Source organism: Mustela erminea, chromosome 8 (assembly GCF_009829155.1).
Source record: "Mustela erminea isolate mMusErm1 chromosome 8, mMusErm1.Pri, whole genome shotgun sequence".
Lineage (NCBI taxonomy): Eukaryota > Metazoa > Chordata > Mammalia > Carnivora > Mustelidae > Mustela > Mustela erminea.
In genome coordinates, this window is record NC_045621.1 from 45,617,216 (window position 1) to 45,619,891 (window position 2,676).

The 2,676-nt window shown below is 44.5% G+C and overlaps 1 protein-coding gene across 1 annotated transcript; it reads left to right on the plus strand.

The window, feature by feature from the left end:
- Positions 1-465: 465 nt before the first annotated feature.
- Positions 466-1,416, plus strand: LOC116597054 (olfactory receptor 12-like). The gene has a single exon (XM_032354325.1). It carries the CDS (start codon positions 466-468, stop codon positions 1,414-1,416), a length of 951 nt encoding a protein of 316 aa, XP_032210216.1.
- Positions 1,417-2,676: the final 1,260 nt, after the last annotated feature.

The window sequence follows — 2,676 nt, forward strand, 5'->3', positions numbered from 1 at the left end:
CCTCTGTGTTATTCCTTATGCTCCACAAGTAAGTGAAACCATATAATACTTGATACAATTTCAGTGATTGAAAAATTCAGAAGCTGAGCTGCCTACCTACTCCTTATTTAACTCACTCCTATGGTGCAACCTGGGTGGTCCCTCGTAATCAACCACTGTCAGCATTAACTCTTCAAGACAGGAAAAACCTTCCTGCTTAGATACCTGGCCTCTCAGACTTTATTTTCAAAACTGCCTTATGTCTCAAGAGAAAAAGAAGTTTCAGTAATGAAATCCCTAAACCTCTGTGTTTATCTTGGATTTTGTTTTGTAATTCTTTACTAAACCATTAACTCTCTTATACCTTCAATCAGATTTTTTTGTTGTCAGTTATCTTTTCTTAAGAGTCTTCAGCAGGAAGTTTAGCTTGACCTACTTCGTCTGCCAATACTGGAACTGTAATTCCCCTGGGGAGGACTGAGATTCATGCCACTCCCCAGAAATGGAAACCTCTCCATGCTTTACCTTCAAGATTTTGTGCTGGAGGGATTCAAGGGAGGCCTGGAGACCCAGGCCCTGCTCTTTGCTGTGTTTCTGGCCCTGTACATGGTGACTGTGCTGGGGAACCTTACCATGATCATGGTTATTACCCTGGATGCCCACCTGCACTCCCCCATGTACTTCTTCCTCAAGAACCTCTCCTTCCTGGATTTGTGCTACTCATCTGTTATTGCACCCAATGCCCTGGTCAACTTCTTCTCCCCATCTAAGGTCATCACCTTTGCAGGCTGTGCCACCCAGTTATTCTTTTTCTCCCTACTAGTCACCACTGAAGGTTTCCTCCTGGGTGTCATGGCCTATGACCGCTTCATGGCCATCTGCAGCCCCTTGCGCTACCCTATCACCATGTGCCACTCTGCCTGCACTCGCCTGGTTCTGGGCACCTACTGTGGAGGCTGCCTCAACTCTGTTGTGCAGACCAGCTTCACATTCCGCCTCCCATTCTGCAGCTCCAACCATATCAACCACTTCTTCTGTGATGTTCCCCCACTGCTCCAGCTCGCCTGTGGCAACACAGCCATTAATGAACTTATCTTATTTGGCATCTGTGGGCTCATAATTGTGGGTGTGACATCTGTGGTCCTCGTCTCTTATGGCTACATCACGGTGACCATCCTGCGGATGCGCTCAGGAGCTGGGAGACGCAAGGTCTTCTCCACCTGTGGCTCCCACATGGCTGCAGTGACACTCTTTGTTGGGACTGTCTTTGTCATGTATGCCCAGCCAGGAGCAATTGAGTCCATGGAGCAGGGCAAGGTGGTCTCTGTCTTCTACACGCTGGTCATCCCAATGCTCAATCCCCTCATCTACAGTCTGCGAAATAAGGATGTGAAGGAGGCCCTGTGGAGGCTGCGCCAGAAACACACAGCCATGTGAAGAATGTACTGGAGGGAAAGACTGTGCCCTGCAGACTGGATGGAGGTCTCAGAGAGACACTGAACTATGAGGACCCCCTAAAACCACTTCCACTTCCAGATGGAATTGGATATGTTAAGAAACTCATTCATTTACTCTTTCAATCAACGTTGCTTAAAAGCATTTAATGGAAAAGATGTTTATTAAGTGGGAAATGCATAGAAAAATAAGGATGTTCTTCACCCAGTAAGTGCTCAGAGAAGGAAGAATGACTTGAATCACATGAAGAGTGGGCAGAGCAATCACTGGGCATCAAAGCAGGGGTGGGTCTTCTGCCTATTATTTATTATGGTTCCTTGGGCCATCCAGATTTAGTGGGAAATAGGTCAGATATTTGTTCATCTTGATCAAACTTGTAAGAAAATAATGTTTTAAACACTGTACCTCTACCTTCTTGTATTCTAGATGCAGGGTCTTGCTGTCTCCTGTTGGCCAGACATGAGCATTTGCCTCTCATAAATGGGCTGTCATCCTTAAAATACCACTTCCAGAGAGATCTGTTTAAAATAATAATTTAATGCATGGCCAAGGCATTCTCCATGGTGGAATAGGCTTGGCTGGAGTGGTTCAGGTCTGACAATAGGGCCTCTCTCACAGAAGAGCCAGGTTGGTGGTTTGAGGCAAATGCGTTGGTTTCTTTCAGGGGAAGGAGCTTCCTTGGGCTCTGCTTCATGACACCAAGGGCATGGAAGACACTTTAGAAAAGATGACCCAGAGCTCCAGCTGTGACATCCACCTTCCTAGTCACAGAACGGTACACATGAAGTATAAACAGATACAGCTTTTATGCATCTACAGAAAAAATATCAAAACATATCCACTGAGAGAGATCACCACTAGCCAGGTAGAAAGAAACCTACTCAGTTTCCACAATACCCCTGCCTCCTTATAGTCATCGCCCTGCAAGGTTAACACCTATCCTCCCTCTAAAACACAGATTAGTTTTGTCTGCTGTGAACTTCCTATGAATAGAAGAACACAATTTTTCTTCTTTTGTACTTTTTTGGGGTAATATTCTTTTTGTGAAATTAATCCTTGTGATTATGTGTAGTAGTAGTTCTTTAATTTTCATTGCTATATAAATTTCCTTAAATGAAGATACCATAATTTGTCCATCTTACTGTTGATGAACACTTGGGTTGTTTCCAGCCATTTTTTTTTTAATTCTTTTCAGCGTAACAGAATTCATTGTTTTTGCACCACACCCAGGGCTCCATGCAA

What these genes read in the sequence shown, in the direction of transcription:
- LOC116597054 (XM_032354325.1), top strand. Translation starts at nt 466, where the DNA reads ATGCCACTCCCCAGAAATGGAAACCTCTCCATGCTTTACCTTCAAGAT.